This window comes from Scomber japonicus, chromosome 5 (assembly GCF_027409825.1).
Source record: "Scomber japonicus isolate fScoJap1 chromosome 5, fScoJap1.pri, whole genome shotgun sequence".
Taxonomy (NCBI): domain Eukaryota; kingdom Metazoa; phylum Chordata; class Actinopteri; order Scombriformes; family Scombridae; genus Scomber; species Scomber japonicus.
Window position 1 is genome coordinate 18,948,897 of NC_070582.1, and position 19,434 is coordinate 18,968,330.

The 19,434-nt window shown below is 39.6% G+C and overlaps 2 protein-coding genes across 2 annotated transcripts; one reads left to right on the forward strand and one right to left on the reverse strand.

Annotated features, from left to right (window-relative positions):
- The first annotated feature begins 1,018 nt into the window (after positions 1–1,018).
- Positions 1,019–9,520, forward strand: wash1 (WAS protein family homolog 1). The gene is made up of 11 exons (XM_053319133.1): positions 1,019–1,136; positions 3,166–3,306; positions 4,231–4,342; positions 4,495–4,641; positions 6,557–6,693; positions 6,874–7,009; positions 7,115–7,310; positions 7,457–7,621; positions 7,813–7,971; positions 8,478–8,549; positions 8,636–9,520. The coding sequence occupies exons 1-11, from the start codon at positions 1,129–1,131 to the stop codon at positions 8,776–8,778; spliced, it is 1,416 nt and encodes a 471-aa protein (XP_053175108.1). The 5' UTR covers positions 1,019–1,128; the 3' UTR covers positions 8,779–9,520.
- Positions 9,521–9,755: 235 nt separating this feature from the next.
- Positions 9,756–18,332, reverse strand: ddx11 (DEAD/H (Asp-Glu-Ala-Asp/His) box helicase 11). The gene is made up of 27 exons (XM_053319131.1): positions 18,252–18,332; positions 17,933–18,148; positions 17,739–17,825; positions 17,496–17,632; positions 17,343–17,400; positions 17,114–17,221; positions 16,045–16,132; positions 15,271–15,473; positions 14,998–15,072; positions 14,500–14,577; positions 14,368–14,414; positions 14,209–14,288; positions 14,028–14,069; positions 13,874–13,941; positions 13,741–13,779; positions 13,511–13,649; positions 13,045–13,179; positions 12,840–12,952; positions 12,683–12,755; positions 11,735–11,838; positions 11,482–11,631; positions 11,198–11,266; positions 10,992–11,092; positions 10,806–10,890; positions 10,230–10,305; positions 9,886–10,040; positions 9,756–9,788 (listed from the first exon to the last, which is right to left on the reverse strand). The coding sequence occupies exons 1-27, from the start codon at positions 18,315–18,317 to the stop codon at positions 9,756–9,758; spliced, it is 2,625 nt and encodes an 874-aa protein (XP_053175106.1). The 5' UTR covers positions 18,318–18,332.
- Between the last annotated feature and the right edge of the window lie 1,102 nt (positions 18,333–19,434).

Below are 19,434 nucleotides of genomic sequence, written 5' to 3' on the forward strand. Positions count from 1 at the left end.
CATATCCAACACAAGAAGAGGGATGAGAGGGATAATAAAAAAAGAAGCTGAAATGACGGATGGAGGACTGTGGCACAAAAATATCCTTGAGCGCAAATGAGAAGGTAAGATGTCCTTCCACTCTCCTCTTCTTGATTTTGCTCGGTTGTGAATGAGCACCGACCGAGCTATCCTCCGCTTCTCCGGTCGTTTCCCTCCCTCCCGCGCTCTCTCTCTCACTGCGCTGAGTGGTGCTGATGAGAGGAGCCAGATCCAGATGTGACAGGAGGGAGGAGGGGGGGAGGAGAGGCGCTGGAGGACGGATGCGTCATTACGCACAGGAACGAGAAAACTCCAGAGCAAGAACGCGCTCTATAGGTATAAAGAGATTCAACATCTGAGCTGGTGTGTGGTTTACTGCACATCAAATCTAAAAATACATTTTTCTAGCATTCGTTTATACCATTTTCCGATATAATTTTCAACAGGTCGCCAGAATATAAGCTACCTTTACGATAATAGATTTGTTTATTTATTTATCTATTTATTAGGCTACATTTGTTTATCTATGGCCTACAACTAGTCTATTGCTGCTGTTTGCTGTTTTTGCACCTTTTTATATCGTCTTTTACACTTTATTGCCACTATAGATTATTTTTACGTCTTAAATTGTTTTTAATTGTCCTAAATGTTTTTATGCCTCTGGGAGTGCTAATCTAAATGTCATTATATTCTTGTCTAACGTTTTCCCCAACTGTTTTACAACAATTGGAGTTGTATTTAAATGGCGCATAATAAGTTAGAAAAAGTAAAGATTATTTAAAATAATATTAATACGTATGTTCTTAAGGTATGACGACTACATTTTTTGTGTTTGTGGTCCGTTTTATCTTATGTATTACAAAGATAAACTGGGTTTTCTTTCTTTTTCTCTTACGTCGATCATTAGTTCAGGTCATTCGAGTCAAAGTTAAGTTGTTTAATTTCCGCAAGAACTTGAAGGCAACACTCAAGCTGCTAGTCACATGTCACATGGATGCGGAAGTAGGAGACCGTTGTTTTGCTTATCAAGTAGCTAGTGCGGATAGCCTAGCTCCTTCTTCTTCTTAATATATCTTTTCTATAAGCGGTAACCAGAAAACAACATCCATGGTCAGGTAAGCTATTTGTTTTTAAAGCGGGTATGCTTCTCTTTGTTACTTGTCATTAAACAATTACAGCCCAAAACGGCGACTGTCTTTCTGTAGCATGAGAAGACTTTCCTTTGATCGTCAATTTACTACTTTGTAAAATAAAATGTATCTGCCAGTTAACACCTTGAATGCAGTGTTTTTCAGCTGTCAGCTTTTGGTATTATCAATCGCCGCAAAGAAATTTGAATATGGTCCAATTAACACACTGAAAAATAAAAAAGAATAGCAGCATTTGCTGGTTATACTGCAGCCCCGTCATGTGAGAAATGAGGTCAAAAATGAGAAGTGTGTGTGTGTGTGTGTGTGTGTGTGTGTGTGTGTGTGTGTGTGTGTGTGTGTGTGTGTGTGTGTGTGTGTGTGTGTGTGTGTGTGTTAAGCACGGATGTATTAATACAGTAGAGCTTTACTTTACCACACTGGGTGCATTTGATGTTGTCACCGTGTTGAGCTTTCATTATGAAAGAGATGACCGAGATTAGACAACAGTCTAAATTGTCACATTTTTTCTTTCGCTTTGTGTTTCACTGCAAACATAAAAAGTGAAATTAATTGACTGAATTTTCACACACACTGATCACGTGTGTAACTGCAACTGATAATTATTTTCTCTATTATTTTGTCTATAATGGTATTGTCTATGTCAGAAAACAGTAAAAAAAAAAAGAGATTGTGGTGATTTAAAAATGTCAAAGATTTCAAAGGTTTTTTATTGCAAGTCCAATAAAGTATGGAAATTAACATTATTTGGTCCTTGTGCAATAAGATATAACAAAACAAAAAGTCAGATTGCTCAAAGTATGGGAATGAAATACTGACAATATCAGATAATAATAAATAATACTATAAATAATTAAAAAGTTTTAAATTTTAAAAAAGTACTAAAGAATGAAAGGACCAAATAATATATCTTACTTTGTCTGATCAACACAAATCCCAGAATATTCAGCTAATTTATGTGTGACAAAGAAAAGTAGTGAATTCTCATCAAATTTGAGAAACTTGCAAATTTGCTTTAAGGGTCTATGCAGGATTTTTGGGTTGGTGTTTATAAACGAATATCATTTAAGAGTAGAGAGAGAGAGAGAGAGAGAGAGAGAGAGAGAGAGAGAGAGAGAGAGAGAAAACAGCGAGCAGCACTGGTGGGAACAAAGTAGTGAATTGGATCAATAAAACTTCTGAGATGCGCAAATGAACATGCCCACACCTCTGTACAGTCCTGCGGGAAGTTGCTGCATAGCTGGGTTTTGTGTGAATGCAGAGCTTCATCCTGCCTGCTGTGGCGTCTCTTCTCTGTGTGTGTGTAGCTCAGCCCCACCCACGGTCAAGCAGACAAACAGACCTGCAGCTCTTTATACATCCGTGACACAGAGACAGAGAGCAGAGGAGAGGAGAGAGATGACTACAGCAATGTCACCTGGTCGCTACTCTCTCTCTCTCTCTCTCTCTCTCTCTCTCTCTCTCTCTCTCTCTCTCTCTCTCTCTCTCTCTCTCTCTCTATATATATATATATATATATATATATATATATATATATATATATATATATATATATATATATATATATATATATACATATATATATGTGTATATGTGTGTGTGTGTGCTGTTATTGTCTGGGGTCTAAGCACCCACTGCTCAAAGGTTGATGCCCACAAACATGCAGAACACTGAAAAATAATAAGAAAGTACAGGCAGATGGCAGGTCTCTGCAGATACATACACAGCTACACACTTATAATGGGTCATAAGTGATGACTGAGAGGGATGACTTTTGTCTATACAATGTTTTTTAGGAGGCATACCTTTTGAAAAAACTGACTAAATCAATTATTTGAATATCAAAAGTGTTGCTTTCACATTTTTCATTCATTTCAATGATCAGTGGACTAATAGTGTTTAGTGTTAACAATGAACTTCCATGTTTATCATCAGAGTTTGTCTTTGCACAGCCTTGATCTTGATGTAAATTTTGCTCTGCATTGCTGCTTTACAGGATGACCCAGAAGCACTGCCTGGAGGGCCAGGTGTATTCAGTGCCTCTTATCCAGCCAGACCTGAGGAGAGAGGAGGCTGTTAATCAGATAGCAGATGCACTACTCTACTTGGAGACCATCTCTACGGACATCTTCAGAAGGTAAGCCCAGCACACGCACCATCTAGAAGTGGAATCTATAAAGAAAATCAAAGCTTCTGAAGCAGTTATGTTTAATATTCAAGTGTGATTGTTTTATCTTAGCATGCAAATGACTTCAGGATTTGCTATGTTTCATATTTGGCATGTATGGTTGTTTATTATTAACATCATGCATCCATACATAGTGCTAAAAGGTTAAGTTGCTTGATAAAATCAAACAAGATATCTGTTATTGTGACAGTCAGTTAAAAGTTGAAGTTAATAAGTGAATGCATCAATCTATCTACTGACTACATCTTCACAGATTATGATTTTTCTTACATTTCTCAGCATCTTTGATTGTAATCATTTTGGGCTATGGTATCTCTCAGTAGCTTCGACATTTGTCCTTACTTTAGACATTTTACTGAATATTTAATGGGAAAAATAACAGAGATTAATTAAGTTTGAAATGAATAGTGAAGGTATAGATGTAAGAGTTATTTTCTCTATCTATTCATATATTCTATATTGTCCTGCAGCCTGAACACCTGGGTCAGGTGATAAGTCTGTCACGGGGCTGTTGTCATTACCATCAGCAGAAGTGTCTCCAGAAACTTTGTGAAAACAGTGACATTTTTGAAAAGAATTAATTGAGTCAATATAACCGCTTGAAAGATCATGTCACTAATTAGATGATCAGTATTAATTAATCAGGGGAATGCAGCTGCCAAAGCCGCGGTGTCATACTTGCACATCATCTTTTCGAAATGGAATAATTACTTTATTAATTAATTCATAGTTTTAGCACTCTGCGTAGTGTCTGAAGTTTCACACTTCTCTACATTGTTGTGTGAAATATGGTCTCAGTCATATTTTCCTCTGTATGTGGACGCGTGTATATCCCTATTGATCATGGCATGGATGTGTGTGTGTTTCTTTCAGGGTGTCTGAGAGTGTAGAGAAGAACCGCCGCCAGCTGCAGACTGTCACCGACCGGATCAAACTAGCTCAGGCCCGTGTCGACAAGATCAAAGGCAGCAAGAAGGCCACCAAGGTAACACAGCACCTTTGCTTTCCATGGCAGTTTTGCATATTGCAGCCATGATACACAATAAAGACCAAAGGACGAAAAGATAACAAACATTAATGAAAAAAATATTTAGCCCTGTGTTGGTCAGTTGTGTTAGCTATTATCTGTGTATCTAGGTTTTCTCCAGTGCCAAGTATCCGGCCCCAGACCGACTCCAGGACTACTCATCTATCTTCTCTGGAGCTACAGACCCCACCTTACAGACACGCCCTCGACATAGGTTACAGAACAAACTTCGACCCTTTGATGAGAAGGCCTTACAGGTGAGATTAAAGGTGTGATGTGAACTCCTATGACCCCTCCCAAGAGTTGAAACAGTCAGAACCTGGTCCACTGTTACATGGCCAGAACAGAATCTACTTTGCTCTTCCTAAATCGAAGGTCTCCTTTTGCCTTGAAGTATGAGGTGTGTGTGATACATCAATATTGGGAATATTTTTTTTAAAGATGAGACCCACCATCTGCCAGCCTATTCTCACCGTGGCATCCACAGTGAGGCAGATGTTTGCTGAAGTGTTGTGATGAAAGTTGATACAAGCAGTTTAAATGAGCCTGGGTTCATCCTTAGGTACAGGATGAAGACTTTAGATATCTAGAAGGGGCTGGAAGTGGAAATGCTTCTCCCTCATGTTGTATAGGGGCCAGTTGAGGTGAATGCAACATCTGATCAGGATGTTGCCAGACTCTTCCCTGAGGAGGTATTACATATCCTGTCTGGCCTGAGATCACCCGAGGATCCTGTAGTAACAAGTGGGATGACGTAGCAGGAAAGGACATCTGGGTGACTTTGCTCAGCTTGCTGCCCGTCTTTTTCCAAAAAATATTATATTTACTCCTAACAGAATTCATTCACAGGGAATCAGACTAGGATTAAACTGTTTTTGAAGGAGCTTTCTTGTTTATAAGAGCTATTTTATTATGATCATTCTTTGGATCAAATACTGTCTAAATATAAAAAAATACTGTTCTTTGAATATGAAGGAAAACCTGCACACTGCAGTAGTATTTAAAAATAATGATGTATTATCCAGGTTATTAGTATTGGAAATCAAATTTGGGTACAATATACAGCGATAGACATTCTTAGCTCTAAATATAACCTGTCTGTTTTAAAGTGCGCCTCACATTTTTGTGTTATTGTTGGCGTTTGTTCTGTGCTGCTGTTTTTGTAGTTCTGCAGCTAAACTCTTTCTTAGATGAGCAGCTGTTGGCTCGTGATTAGTAGCATGCATGTTGATACACCGCTTATCACTCAGCCTGCTCTAATGAGCTTTCATTCGCATCAGTCTCAGTTACATCAAATACCAATTGGCATCCAGTTAATCAAATGTTACATAGCACATGCTGTAATAGGCACTGTGACATTTGCACTAAAATATTCTGTTTTTTTTTAATACAGAATATTTATCAGAACAGGCAGGTCCAAAGATCTGGCAGGGGTGCAGAGCAGATCTTTTTATTGGATTAGCTTGTGTTTTTTTTTTTTAATCCAAATTTGATGCTTGGTTATGAAGTGAGGGGGTGAACACAACATAGGCATGTAAAAAAATGCTGTGTTTTAAATATGCATTTATACCCTGAAGAGTCACAGTCGGATCCACAGATGCAAGATGCAGATGAATTAGTCACAAACCGTACATTCAGTAGATAGGGTGATACATGCTGTGTGTGTGGGTATCTGTCACTGGACAGTGAGAACAGACTGTAAATGTGTTATTTTTTTCCTGAAGAACATTGTGTGTGTGTGTGTGTGTGTGTGTGTGTGTGTGTGTGTGTGTGTGTGTGTGTGTGTGTGTGTGTGTGTGTGTGTGTGTGTTCAACACAAGCTCTTGCATTATTTATAGTGACCGCCACAGTTTTTCTCCTCACCATCTTAAGAAACAGGCATATTTTCTGCTGTGTGTGCTCGGCCTCGCAAGTGTGTAGTTGTGTGTATATTTGTCAGAGAGGGAGAAAAAATGAAAACACTTCTGGCAATTTTCACTGGTGCAGAAATGCATTATTCAATATCCCCCAGAAGCAAAGTCCCTAACCATTTAATTCAGTATTGCAGTGTTTGTGCGTGCGCCTCTGTGCACAGGAGCACTTTGGTGGCATTTGTGATTTGTGTTATTCGGGATTAAGCTGACATTTTACAGATCTTCCTTTCACTCCTGGGTCTGCCTGTCTTCCTTTTAGGAGAAGTTAATGTATTTCCCAGTGTGTGTGAGCAATAAGAAGAAGTCTGAAGATGAGACAGAAGAGGGGCTGGGCAGTCTGCCACGTAACATCTCCTCTGTCAGCTCCTTGTTGCTCTTTAATACCACTGAGAACCTGTGAGTCCAAACACACACACACACACACACACACACACACACACACACACACACACACACACACACACACACACACACACACACACACACACACACACACACACACAAATAGATAAAATGCTAACTATAAACACAAAAATGATATTAAAGTCTTTGTCTTCGGCTTTGTGTCTGTTAAAGATATAAGAAGTATGTGTTCCTTGATCCTCTGGCGGGAGCCGTGACAAAAACACACACAACACTAGAGACGGAAAAAGAAGAGAAACCATTTGATGCACCATTGTCCATTACAAAGAGAGAACAGCTGGAGAGACAGGTACACCTTTTCTCAAGCGACAATATTTTATAAATAATATATTTGCTTGATTTTTAAAATGTCAAATTGGTACTAAGGACACATTGTTATATCACTCTTTAACAGACAGCAGAGAGCTATTTCTACGTGCCAGATCTGGGTCAGGTGCCTGAGATAGATGTGCCGTCCTACCTGCCAGACCTGCCGGGTATTGCAGATGACCTGTCTTATAGTGCAGACCTGGGGCCTGGCTTCGCCCCATCAGGACCAACACACAACATCCCTGAGCTGCCATCATTCTCAGAGGAGAGCAGCGTACCAGGTACACACACACACACACACACACACACACACACACACACACACACACACACATACGTACCATCTCTGATTTGAACTGTGTGGTTATATTAGGGATTGGTAATATGTTTGTTAGCTGATGTGGACTTTTTCATTTCTTTGTTTCAGGATCTCAGCTCCAACCTAATGCTCCACCTCCCCCGCCGCCTCCACCTCCTCCTCCTGAGCCCACCATCACTCCAGCCATTCCTGAAGGAGCTCCCCCTCCTCCACCTCCTCCACCACCTCCTCCTGTAGAAAGCACCTCAGAAGCCTCTAAAGTGCCAAGCTCAGGTTTGTCGCATGCATGCAATTCAAAATCTTCTAGTCTTGGGAGAATATGATCAAGACACATGGTATAAAAGTTCTTCCACACGCAATTAAAAAAACCTAGTCACTTTAGATTGACCTACTTGATATTAATGGGCTTAAACTCGAATTACACTGCCACTCCTGATTCCTTAAATTGTGTCTTTTGAATGCAGGCCCTGTGTCTGGTGCTCCCAGCGATGTGGTTCAACCGTCAGACGGCCGAGCCAGTCTCCTGGAGTCCATCCGGAACGCCGGAGGCATCGGCAAAGCCAAGTTACGCAACATGAAAGAGCGCAAGATGGAGAAGAAGAAACAGAAGGAGCAAGAGCAAGGTGTTGAGATTGTTTGAGTAGGGATGTGGTTCTGCTCATGTTTTATTTAGCCACTGCAAGACACAGCTGTAACAATGATTAAAAAAAAAGTCATGCAATCAAAGCAGAGCGTGACCAGTTCCTCGTTAGCATTCACCCGTACGTTAATGCAAAGTGTCACACTGCACGTCAGGGCGAGTGTTTTGTGCGTATCTCTCGTTCTAGGGCAGCTCATGACATTTTGATCTTATGAACCCCATTAAAAGATTAACTTGGTTACAGTCGTATTTCTAATTAATAGTACTGTAGAAACTTGTCATAATTTCTGGTTGGCTGGCCAGGTCACGACCTAGCATTTCATATCTGAAGAGAGCTGCTTAAGTAGATAAAATGTCTTGTAATTATGTGCTCCACTTTGAAGCCCACCTATGGGTGAATGAGTGAAACCATTTCACTGCTCCAATTATAAAAATGTAAAAACACTGATTACATGATTAATTAGTAACTGCTTGTTTTTTGCCTGTCAGCTGTGGGAGCAGCTTCTAGCGGTGGAGACTTCATGTCCGATCTCTTCAATAAGCTTGCCATGCGCAGAAAAGGTGAGCTCTTGTGTCAAGTGAGATTAAGAACATTGATGCAGGCGATTGGAAGTGCATACAGTAAATAATGTGTCTCTTCTCTGTAGGCATCTCTGGTAAAGGTCCAGCAGGTGGGGAGTCAGGGGAAGTTCTTGCTGGTACTGGTGGAGCATTTGCCAGGATGTCAGACGTCATCCCACCACTTCCTGCTCCACAGCCAACAACAGACGATGACGACTGGGAGGCATAACACAATGAACGATGAACAAAAAGTCTTGGATAATTTAATTGACTCAACAAGATTATTATAAAAAAGTAATAAGTTCTCCTGCTGACAGAAGCTGTTAGTGTAAAATGGGCAATAATTTGCCTCATTATGCCAATGAGTGCAGTGGTTTGTCTAAAGCAGTTGAAGAAAACATCACTGAAATGGAAATAATGAAACAATTTATTGATTGCATAGTCATTGTCATTGTGAAGCATATTTTCATCAAATTAAACTAGCAGATATTCAAACCATAACTAAGATCAAGGAACCGTCTCACTAACATCTTTGTATTAAATAAAGCAATCCTTGCATTACATAACACTTCATGTCGAGCGCTTTAAATATTTAAGATTTCAGTCACATGGACGGCAGTGATGTGCTTGATATCTGCGCAGGAGCTGTTTCAGTAATTCATTTCAACATGCTGAATTTAAAAACATTTTTTCTTTGTCTCCTGCAACATGTTCCAGACTGAATTTGAGGATATCCCAGCAATACATCCTCATTTAGTCTTTGTCTTCATTGTGCCATCAAACGCTTATGTTCATTCTTCTCTGAATAATCTCAACTTGTCTAAACGAGAGATGTTAGCAGGTCAAAGCATACCACAAGACATAGACTAGATTTAAACATTGAAATGTAAAATAAAGCAAGTATGAAGCACTGAACACAGAAAACCTGCCTCCCTGGATGATTGCTGAGCTCAGCCTGGAGCAGTCAGGTCTGCAAAATGTTGAACATAAACATAAAGCAGCTTACAAGAACTGTGGCAATCTTGTGATGAGGAACGTATTACAGAGGCCATCTAATTATCTTTCAGTGTTTTTATTAGAACACATTCAGTTTTTTCAGGCTTCTAAAATAGAAGCTGCTGTTACACTCCAGTTTTCCCAAACTTTTCCCCAATTCTGATGATCTTCCATACTTAAAAGTGTCAGTTGAGTCCAGTGGGAATGAAGCTACACCTGCTTTTGCTTTTTCTCCAGGAAGAACTGAAACAAAGAGGATACACAGTCATGACGTGGATGAGATGAAAGTTTGAATCATGAAACTGTGACTTGTGTGTGTGTGTGTGTACTCGCTTATCACCTTCCGCAAGGCAGCGAAAGCAGGGCCGAAACTTTGATGGGTGCTAGTGCGATCTTTGATCCATGTAGGAAGTTTAGAGAGTGTAGCAGGTCGAGAGTACCGCCTGTCACACAGCACAATGGAGGAATAGTCACCACGGTGACGGATAGCTCTTCCTTTGGACAGAGGAGATCAAATACATATTAAAGGATAGATTCACATTTTTTCAAGCCTGGAAACAATTCAGGTGCCCATATAGACACTGAAACAGGATTTGCTGATCATATTATCGAACTACCTCTGAAATAAGCATTTTCTTCAATTATTTTTCTCATATCTTACTATTGTGACTATCGTATCATTACCTATGGACTGATTGACAGCTTTCATGCAGAGGTTTTCTATGAGTGCTTGTCCAGGGCTCTTTCCTCCACTGTGACACTGAAAAACAAACAAAACTGATAAGCTTCATATCAGCAATGTTCTGATCTTGTATGTGCTTTGTAATTGGCAATAGCAATTTTCTATGCTTTTCTTACTGTCAACAAATGAGAGCCAAACCAACAATGGAATGATCCTACTTATATTTATTGTGCATTTATCTAAAGCCTGAGAAATCTTTTTCCTCTGTTCTGACTAGCTCTGTTGTTATCGCTGTTTGGAGCCATTTTTAAACAAAAAACCATGACCATACTTTTTGTAGCAAAAGAACATTTCACCCAGTGCAGCAGTGTGGCTCACTGACGTGTTTATTATAGTTTTAGACAACTACAAAAGTCTACAGCACAGAGGTATACAATGTATCAGGCTTTGGATACACACAGTACTTGTAAGTAGGATCAATTCATTGTTGGTTTGGCTCTGCACATGAGAGTAGTTGACAATAAGAAAAATCTAGAAAATGACCACATTTATCCTTTAATGGCAGTAAGGAGTCTGACCAGGTGTTTGTCCAGATAAGTCATCTTTTCCTGCAGCTCTGGAGATTTGATGTTGGGATATGGCATTCCCACCATCACCACACACCTGTATCACATTCACAACAGAATATAACATTTTAGTCATACAGTACTTTATATACACTTAATCTATTAGACAGCTGTTGAATGTCCATGAATTGTACAGACCTGCCCAGGTCATCAGAGAAATTGATTCCCTCACTCATCTTTCCTCCCACCACAGAGAACAGCAACGCTCCTGTGAGTGTGCCACCGTCTTGAACACACCTCTGATGACAAAATACAAAGAGACTGTCAGTCATACAGATGTCAATCCCAATCACTATGTTACCCATGTTGGTGATGAAGGTCAATGTGTCAGTGGTGACAGTTACCCGGATACATCGGGAGAACTCGTTCAACACTTGCTCTACTTGGCTGGCCTTCTTTGGCTCCTGGAAGATCTGAGGAGACAATTATGATACCTAGTAACTGTCACAATTGTCCTTCAAGATGATTTTCTAAACACTACGTATGAGTTAAGTCATGATTGAAAAGGCTTTCTAGGTTTTAAAGAATAAAAGGATCAAATCAGTGGTTTTAAAAATTTAAATTAAAAAAAAAAAAAAAATTTAAATTTAAAAATTCATTTGTAAAAGAAATTGTGTAGCTCATGCACCTTCTTCTTGTTAGCCAGACGAGTCAGAGTCCCACTAGCCTCCCAATGGGAAACAATACGCCTCGAGTACTCATAAGAAGGGAAGAAGCACACGACACCGCCTGGTACCACGTTACAAATGTTGGAGAGGATGCGTCCCGTCTCGTCCATCTGTCAGCAAACAGACAACAACAAACAACAAATGCAGAAAATTAAAAAAAAAAAAATTACAATAAGACGTTAACAAAACAGTGTGAATATGTATATCTGTTACCATGCGTGGAGAGTCTCGGTTTTGGAAAGTAAATTCAAGCTCCTGACCAGATGGACCGCTGCACAAGACGATGGGAAGGATGTTCTCAGGAGGAATTACATGACCTAAAGTTACAAAGCAAACTTATATAACAATACAAACATAATGTATATCAATTTATATATTCCATAAACCAAACTATTCTGTCAGCACATACAAAAACAACATTCTTAGGCACATATGCAACCTTCTTGCCTATAAATTATGAAAATGTTAGTGATAATGAAATTTGACTCAGATCTTGTGAGTCTGAGGATTGTCCAAGTGGCGTATAACAATCTGCCTCCTTCACAGATATATGTTGTTATTTTAATAAACTCCTGGTGTACTTACAAACTTTCCAATGCATCGATTTATGAGTAAAGACCCTATTTGTACTACTGTAGAAGTTTGATAACAATCCAGGCATTATTAGTGGGGTCATTTACGAGATACACTTTTGGATCCATTAGCGCCTGTACTAAGCAATTTGGCTGATAGCTCTAACTCCACCAATTTTGGCTAAGAGGGTGTTTAGATAGACGTAATGGTGCAAATGACGCTGGATCGAAATTACGCCGAACCATCGCTTTAAGAAGATGTCTTATATCTGCTTTTCCTCTGTAGACTTTTTATCATCTCTTCTTGGTCAGTTCAAAATATAAATCTGACACTTCCATCAATTGAACCAGATGTACATTCATGACATGATTCTTAGGTCTAGTCAGACTGAGCACTTAACCCAGCATAAAATGAGTCATCACGCTATAACTTGGTTACTATTGCAGTTTCTGAATTTTTGGATTCATTTATCAAAATGTCCCACAAAACAGAAATATTGATAAGCACATCACTAACAGAGTGCATTATAAAAACACCAAAGTGGAACTCCACACGAGTCCTGCGGTGTTATAAAAATGGGCCACTCACCACAGGAAAACTCAGTGATGCGCTCCTCTCCCACTCCGGCAGAAAACAGTAGCTCTTGTTTGAAGTCTGAAACCTACATACAGCATCTTTTTCAGAAGCGTAAAAAACTTCCACGGCAACGACTTTGTTTATTTCTTGTGTGTTTAAAATAACTCACGGGCTGCATGGTTCCTCCGGCAATGATGACTGCTCTGCACTCCTTCAACACTTGGGCAAAGTGGACTGCCGGATTCAACAGAAGGAACTTGACACTGCTCTCTGATAAAGTACCTGACACATGGAAATGTAACAAAATGATGACTTTACTGATACACTCTCATTTATTTATTGTTGTTTATTCATGTTGCGTGTTAAAATGCTACCTTGTCTGTGCAACACCACTCTTCCGTCAGCATTGCTGTTGGTGAGAGACATGAAGAACCCCTCTATCTGCATCATGGGAGACGCAGAGAGCACTTTCTCTGCCTCTACAGACCCCTGCTGGTCGTCTGAAGGAACTGCAGGAAGAGGGCAGGAAGAAAAGAGAAATCACTTAAACCTGAGTCATGCTAAATTTGTCCCTTCAATTCTAATAAATGCCAGTGTGAGTCAGAGCTGGATGTGAGAGGCAGAGACATGGTGAAGAGTGAAAAATCATGTCAGTGTATGCAGCTCTAAATTTAACTTAAAAATGTTGCTTAAGCTTGACAAGCAGAAAATTCATTCTCTTTAAAACAATACAATCTAGTTTCCTTCTATAAACAATGTCATACTGCTAACGTAATTCAACCTCTTCCATAATGTGCTTTTTAATATGTACAGTCGGTGACATAACATTTGAGCCCTGACCTGTTGCACCACTCTGGTTGCTCTGTAGTGTTTGAAGATAGCGGTTTAAGCCCTCTGTGCGTCTGTTCTCCTTGTTGGAGCTGCTCTGAGTGTGCACACTCATACCCGAACCTGCGTACTTCTCCACAAAACCACCCAGCTGCAAGAAGACATGTGAAGTACAGATTTGATCTCACAGTGCAGATCATATGAAAGTCAGAAAATTCCATGTAGACAAGTTCAATGCTTACTTTTCTGCTGATCATGCTCTTCTCAAAGTATTTCTGTAACTGAAGTGAGAATGACAGAAAAAAAATGCAGTTTGTGGTGGTGGAGCTGACATAAATGGGAATTTTTAAAGAACATTAAAACACTGACAACTACCTTAAACAAGTTGATGTTGTCGATCTGAGCCTTGAAGAGGAAGTTGTTAATCGTGAGCATCTCTGTTCCTGAATGATAAAGAAAAATTATTCTATTTTTTTAGTTTTCAATTTAGATTTAGTATTGGTGTGTGTTTATGTGTGTGTTGACTGACCTGCTTGTGTTGGCTGGCTTTGTGGATTCTGTCCCACTTTACCTGCAAGGGGAACATTTACACCATAATTGGAAATGTCAAACTGGCTGACTGCAATCTCAATCAGTTCCTCCTCCTAACTGTTACTGCAGACTGCAATTAATCAAAAGTCTAAAACTTATTTTAGTTCACACACACTCACCTCCAAGCACCCGCACAAGTCCCTCAATCACAAACAGAATCTGTTTTATGTACATCAGGTTCTTCGCCTTCAGCCGGCCCCTGATGTCACAGACATACAAACGGTTACATTATATTTAATCTGTGAATGAGTGTAATAAGCGTGTCTGTGCATACTCACTTGAAGCGGTCAGCATACTGGGTGAGCTGAGCGTGGGCACGGCAAAGCTGCAGAAAATTGTTTTATCATATCACGAGCAACATGCGTGATTGAAATCTCAGTTCTGTAAACAGCTTGTATGAATGTTTTTACCTGAGCTCCAGTGAGTTCTGCACTGTGTATACAGGAGAGTGTGTCACTCAGATTATGGGCTTCGTCTATTATCATCACCTGGAAACAAATCATGACAAACACATTTTACTGTCAGAAATTTGCCAAATCAATTACATTTATAATTGCTGAAGCTGATTATCAAGTACCCAAATGGTTTTGAATATTACATAATCACACTGGTCATATGGCTATATTTTTTTCATAAGTATTACAGCTGTATGTCACTGTGTGAGTAAATTTAAACTACTAAAGAGTGCTTTATTACTTGCATGAAAGGTAATACTGAATATAGGCGCTGCAGAATGCTGTGGTAGCAGACCCTGGATCCATATATGTATGTATGCATGTATGCCTGTATGTATGCATGTATATATTCATTCAAAAGTTTGGATACACTGTCTCATTGATGTGAATGGGAAAGTGTGTCCACACTGGCACTGTATATAAAGGAATAAATTATCAAAACAAACGACCTACCTGTCCCTTCAGCTGAATCCCTGCTGCTTTTCTTGTAGCTTCATGAAGCACCATCTGATAGGGCAACACTACCAGCTACACAAACACAAAAAACACACAGATCACACAGGAAACTTCAATTTACTTGGAAAAAAGTGAATACATTAATAAAAACATTGTGAGCAAGAGGCTTATTTTCTCCCTCTGGAAAAAAAATCAAGCAGTGCCAGCGCAGAACATCATAAAGTTATGAGACTCAGGGATGAAAGAACAGTACAAAGACTACTGTGTTACCTGTGCAGGGGGAATAGCGAGACGTGAGGCATAGTAAGGACATGAATGCTTCTCCTTGCCAAGCTTCAGGAGCTGCTCTATATCGTGCACGGTCCCCAGAACATCATCCCTCATCTGCTGGAGTGCTGAGGCCTTATAGTAGGGACACACAGCCTTTGCATGACCTCGCTTACGCTTCACACCCTCCTCATGATGCTGTTTTTCTGCAAAATGGAACAACAGGCAGAGTTGCAAGCACAAATTGGTTTTATTTTATTCTATGGTTTAAGGCAGCTCCTCTGGGTTTTAAGAGTATTTTCTTGATTGTTATATAGTGTTCCATACCAAAATGTTCTGAACAAGCTCAGCTTTCTCACATATGAGGCTCAATTTTGACCTTGAGTGCTGTGTAAAGATATAATTTGGCCCAAAACAAAAGCTGAATGTTTGAATTCCAACTTTATAAATTCTTCATATGTCATATGAACATACCTTTACTGATGTGGACTAAATGTTTTGGTGCTTGAAATGGGGTGAGGGTCTTATCTTTGTTCTTTCTAGTATTAAATTTTAAATCACTGTAATAGAATTATTGTGAGTAATTCATTGCTATTTCTGCCTATATTGGCCAGGACACTCTTAAAAAAGAGGTAATCTCAATGAAGCTTTCACGACAAGTAAAGGGTCAATAAAATATTAAAAGAAATACAAATCTCTTACTCTAGCTTACGGCTGGCCTGAAATGTATTTTGTTAAGATCAGTAGTTGTGGCGGTTGTGTGTGAGGCACTCTCACCATGTTTGTTTTTCTGCATCTCCATGCAGCGGTCGTTAATGCGCTGAACGCTGCCCAGGTGCCGCACCTCCTCATTGACACAGAGATTCTGAAGAATACACAACTTAGTGTTTACTGGACAAACATGTTTTACTGAGTCAATACAATCCTTTCTGTGCATCCCCAAGTCTCCCCAAATGTGGATGTAATATACTGTTATTAAACACCCAGCATTTGAGCATGTTGACTCAATATGAAGCCATTGGGAAATAAAAGTAATAAAATATATAAATGACTTGAGAAATGTTAGAACTTGTTTTCTTTGAAATGACTTGACTTCAGCTGGGAAACAGACCTGAATGTTCTAGATCATTCTGGGAGTCTGTCTTGCAGCTGTTGCTAGAACTCCCTACATACTTCTACCATATCCAGGCGTTGACTGGCTGACTTCTTCAGTGCTACTTGAGTCTTATTAGAATCTGAAAAACTAATTGCACATCATTTCTCCAGTATACCATGATTTATTCTCCATGTTTGTGTATATTAGATACAGTGTAATATGAAAGCTTGACAATTAATATGTACTTATATTAAAAAAAATGTGTTGGAGGCTCCCCTTACTCAGCAGTTCTTAATACATGCCAGTGGTGGAGGAAGAATTTAGACCCTTTACTCATGTATAAATACTAATGTCACTTCAGTAATAGTATGCATTACCACATGTGACTGTTACTCATACATAATATATTATGAGACATATAATAATGCAAAAGCAGGATTTTACTGTTGTAGTGGGTTGAAATAGAGCTCATTTTGAAGTCATTTATATAGGACTGCATCTAATGATTAGTGTTATTATAGTTCTAAAGGTTATTATTTTTTTACTTTAATTAATAAGTTGAGAAAATAATGATAAATAACATAAACTGACGCTCAAATCAAATTTTATGCCTACATTTTTAGACCTTGAATATCACAAAAACTAAATTTAAGACAATTTAAGACTTTTAAGGATCTTATTATAACCACTGTGGGTGATAAACGCAGCATTCAGTACAATAGCTTTTGTGTATGTGTGTACCACGCATACCTGCCGTGAGCCCAGCGTGACCAGACTGATGTTCTTGCTGAAGGGGCTCTTCTGAACCTCGTGGACAAATTGGGCCAGCTGGGAGTGAGTGCGACTGCAGTAGTAAATCTGTGAATATTCAAAAACCATGCTGATTCCCTCTCTGTGTGGTTTATGACAATATCAAATGATTGGGACACACATTTTTTACAGCTGTGATGTCAAATCTGTCTCCTTCATGCACACACACCTTTGTGACATGTTCTTCCACCAGTTCATCATCCTCTTCTTCCTCAGCCCCGCAGAATCTGAGCATGTGAGCAAAAACACACCCTGCTGTCATCGTCTGTTCGTTTCAAGTTCGTGTTCAGGGATGGTTACATTTGACACCGCTGATCCTCACCTGCTCTTGGACTTTGACTCGTCATCACTTTCATATTCTGCAATGACAAGCTCCTCATCTTCTTCATCTCCTGGGGTCTCCGTTTGTTCCTCTTTGCTGAGCTGAAGCAACTTAAATGCCTCATCCTCTTCACAGCTCTGCGCACACACACACACACACACACACACACATAAATATTTTCAATCACTTGTTTGAATAAGACTGAGACTGAATAATCAATTTGTGGGGGGACAAATGGCTTACCTTTCTTTTCATTGCATACTTTAGTTGAGCGTTGTTCCTGATCATTTCTAACCGCTCCTCCCTCTTCTTTCTTTTCAATTCATCCTCCTATCACACAAAAACATTCATTAAATGTTCCACAGGAAAGCTACACATGTCTAAAGCCAAGTTTTCTTAGGGGTAACATCAAGATCACATCTAAATCACACTCTCACCTTTAACTTTGACACCAAATCACGTTCTGCCTTTTTCTGAACAAAATCTGTGATCCAGTCAGGCTCTGCTGACAAGCTGGCAGTGGACGCCTCGGCAACAGAGGAAGAAAGGACTGTCTCTCTTTCCTCCAGCAGAGCAGCTGTCTCCTTTCTTCTCCTCTCCTCAAAGTCTGTGAGCCAGCTCAGCGCTCCACATATCAGACTCAGAGACTTGCCCTGGGTTAGAGGAAATATATGTTTAAAACACAAAATTTCACAACTGCTGCAGTGATTTCTCTCTCTCTCTCTCTCTCTCTCTCGTTGTCATGCACAAACACACCGTTCCAGTTGGACTTTCAAAGATGCCGACTTTGCTCTGGTCTAGTGCGCTGTACAGGGCCTGCATGAACTCCTCCTGGATGGTGTAGGGCTGGTAAGGGAATGGGAATCGGTCCCTGCCGTTCTCCATGCTTGTTAACCTCCCTGGAAGATGACATATATGAGTTACGACAATTAGGGCTACAACAACTAACGATTATTCTCATTATCAATTATTTTCTTGATTAATCGATGACTTGCTTGGTCCAGAAAATGCCAGAAAATTATGAAAAATGTCAACTACTGATTCCCAAAAGCCTAAAATGAAATCCTCAATTGTTGAATTTGTGCACAATCCAGAGATAGTCAGGTTATTGTCTTCGGAGACTAAATACACCAGAAAATATTCAACATTTGAGAAGCTGTAATCAGAGAATTTAGATCTTTATTCATTATCATTATTACCATCAAAATAGTTGGCAACTAATATATTAATCAGCTAATGGTTGCAGCTGTAAAAACAATACATCAGCTGAAATAGATCAAACATTTCAGTTTAGACATGGTCATCATCATGAATGAGCCCCTGCATACGCCATCAACTACGCAGGACAGTGTGTTTTGACCATACAGTCTATGGTTTTGACTGGCTCGTATCAGCTACCTAGCTAAACCTGATAATGATGTTATGTCTAACACCACAGCACACAGGCAGGCACAAAATCCTGCTTTCAGACTAGATGCTGCTTTTTTTTCTTTTTGGTAGAGATCAATGTCATAAAAATCCTCTTCCTACACTAATATAATCTCCACTTGAACTTCCCACCACGAACCAAGTACTCATTTAGTTCATTAAAAACCTTTCTCATTCGTTAGCATATTGCAGAAAGCAGCTGCCAGAGCTGTTCAACTATATCAACATATCTTCTGTCTTGAATCCATTGCTACAGCGAGCTAACTATAAAACCAACCCAAGCTGCTTCATCAGCTCAAGTCTCTATATCCACAGCTGATTAAAATCAATATAGGGCTCGTCGCTGAATACTTACCAACAGATATCTTAAAACAACACTTTATACTTGATGTTTTCTTGCTGTTTTCGACTTCAGGCGGCTCTTCAACAAACCCGCCAACACAGAGCGGTGGACACGGAGATTGACCAATAGGGCGCCAGACTGAACAAGAAGCGCCTGTTTTATTGTAAA

Excerpts from the sequence above, each read along its gene's own strand:
- wash1 (XM_053319133.1), top strand. Across the intron at positions 7,311-7,456 it reads AGAGGAGAGCAGCGTACCAG|GATCTCAGCTCCAACCTAAT; the intron begins GTACACACACAC and ends TCTTTGTTTCAG. Across the intron at positions 7,622-7,812 it reads CTCTAAAGTGCCAAGCTCAG|GCCCTGTGTCTGGTGCTCCC; the intron begins GTTTGTCGCATG and ends TTTTGAATGCAG.
- ddx11 (XM_053319131.1), bottom strand. The coding sequence starts at position 18,317 with ATGCAGGCCCTGTACAGCGCACTAGACCAGAGCAAAGTCGGCATCTTT. Across the intron at positions 17,222-17,342 it reads TGGAAGAACATGTCACAAAG|ATTTACTACTGCAGTCGCAC; the intron begins GTGTGTGTGCAT and ends GAATATTCACAG. Across the intron at positions 14,289-14,367 it reads CAGTATGCTGACCGCTTCAA|GGGCCGGCTGAAGGCGAAGA; the intron begins GTGAGTATGCAC and ends CTGTGACATCAG.